Source organism: Buceros rhinoceros, unplaced genomic scaffold (genome assembly GCF_000710305.1).
Source record: "Buceros rhinoceros silvestris isolate BGI_N320 unplaced genomic scaffold, ASM71030v1 scaffold20078, whole genome shotgun sequence".
Classification (NCBI taxonomy): domain Eukaryota; kingdom Metazoa; phylum Chordata; class Aves; order Bucerotiformes; family Bucerotidae; genus Buceros; species Buceros rhinoceros.
In genome coordinates, this window is record NW_010427669.1 from 571 (window position 1) to 2,017 (window position 1,447).

Consider the following 1,447-nt stretch of genomic DNA (forward strand, 5'->3'; position numbering starts at 1 on the left):
AACCCACCGCCTGCTGCTCCCCACCATGGGTTTTAACTGGAAGGCAGAAACACAGGGCACCCGGTCTCGCCGCCGGCACGGGGCTGGGTCGGGGCTCAGAGGCAGCTGCGAGGAGGCCGCGATGAATTCTCATCTTATTTTAAAGCACTGTATCTTTATTCCTGCATGTGGAGTTCGTGCGTGTGCCCGTGCGTGCCGAATGCTTGCGTCCGTAGTTAGAGCGAGTGTGACCAGGAGAAATCCACGAAGCATGTCTTAGTGTTGTGCCCTAAGTGTTGACTGCACAAGAGTTCAACAGACATTTAACACCAAATGACTAGTCTGAGAAATGTACTTTTAAAAAAAAAATTATTTATTTGGGTTCAGATATTTTTGAAATACAAAAAAAAAAGAAAAAAATTGGTTGTATTTTTTAAAGCTTATGATTTTTGTCATACATTGTGGTTCAGTTCTTAATTTTACCGTGCTTATTAAAAAATGGTTCTACCTAAGCTTTGTGCTTGGGGGGTGCTGGGGAGCTACTGGAGGTGCTGGCTGGGACAGGACGGTGACCCTGGAGGGCTCTTAGGGCACACAGGCTTGTGTGCATGAGGCGAATCCTCGAGGCTTGAGACCACGGAGGTTTTTACGGCTGTAGCATCTCCTGTGGAGCTGAGCACAGCATGTCTGGCCATGGAGGTGGCCCCCCATCTCCCTCCCATCTGGGTGAACCTGCCTCAACCTTGTCTGCTGCTCCCACAGCCAGCGGGATTGAACTTGGCTGTGAATCCAACGGTGAAAGGGCTGGTTTCCCCATGGGGAGGGTCCTGCGACCCGCCTGGGAGGGGAGAGGTGAGTAAGAGCTGAACAGGGAGCCGCTGCTGCACCGCAGCCAGTGCCTGCAGGGAGGAGGCACTGGGGCGCTGGTCTTGGGCTGGGGGTGCAAGAGGGCTGCCATCCCGGGTGCTTCCACGGCTCCGCTGCCTCCCCTTACAGGACAGGCAGCCCTGGCAGCGGGAAGGTCGTTGCAAAGGCTTCCACCTCTTCCTTCAGCGCCTTTAGCTCCTGCTGGTATTTCTCCTGCTCCAGTTTCTCTTTGAATTCCTTCAGCGTGGCCGTGGGGCTCATGTCCTTCTGCACCCGCAGCGTCAGCTCGATCCCTGCCGGGATGGGAGATGTGTTGGTGTCACCCCTCATGGCCATGACGCCTCTGCCTGCGCCCGCAGCGGGCAGCTGCCACATCATGCGGCTCTCCCAGCCCTGCCCTAGCTTGTGACTCCTCGCCTGAGTAGCTGCCTTGGCCTTGTGGAGCTCAAACTCAGCCCCATGCCTCTGTCCCCTCCTGGCCTCACCTCTGTGGATGTACTGAGCCACCCTGCGGAAATCGTCCTGCTGGAAGCCGCGGGAAGTGAGAGCCGGGGTCCCGAACCGCAGGCCACTGGGGCGCCGGGGACTGACGTCAACTGCA

General features: G+C 56.5%; 1 protein-coding gene across 1 annotated transcript in view; it reads right to left on the minus strand.

The window, feature by feature from the left end:
• Positions 1 to 969: 969 nt before the first annotated feature.
• Positions 970 to 1,447, minus strand: part of SHMT1 (serine hydroxymethyltransferase 1 (soluble)) — a 4,398-nt gene continuing 3,920 nt past the window's right edge. Inside the window, 2 exon segments of the mRNA XM_010142008.1 lie at positions 970 to 1,139; positions 1,332 to 1,442. Coding sequence (XP_010140310.1) covers positions 970 to 1,139; positions 1,332 to 1,442 — 281 coding nt within the window.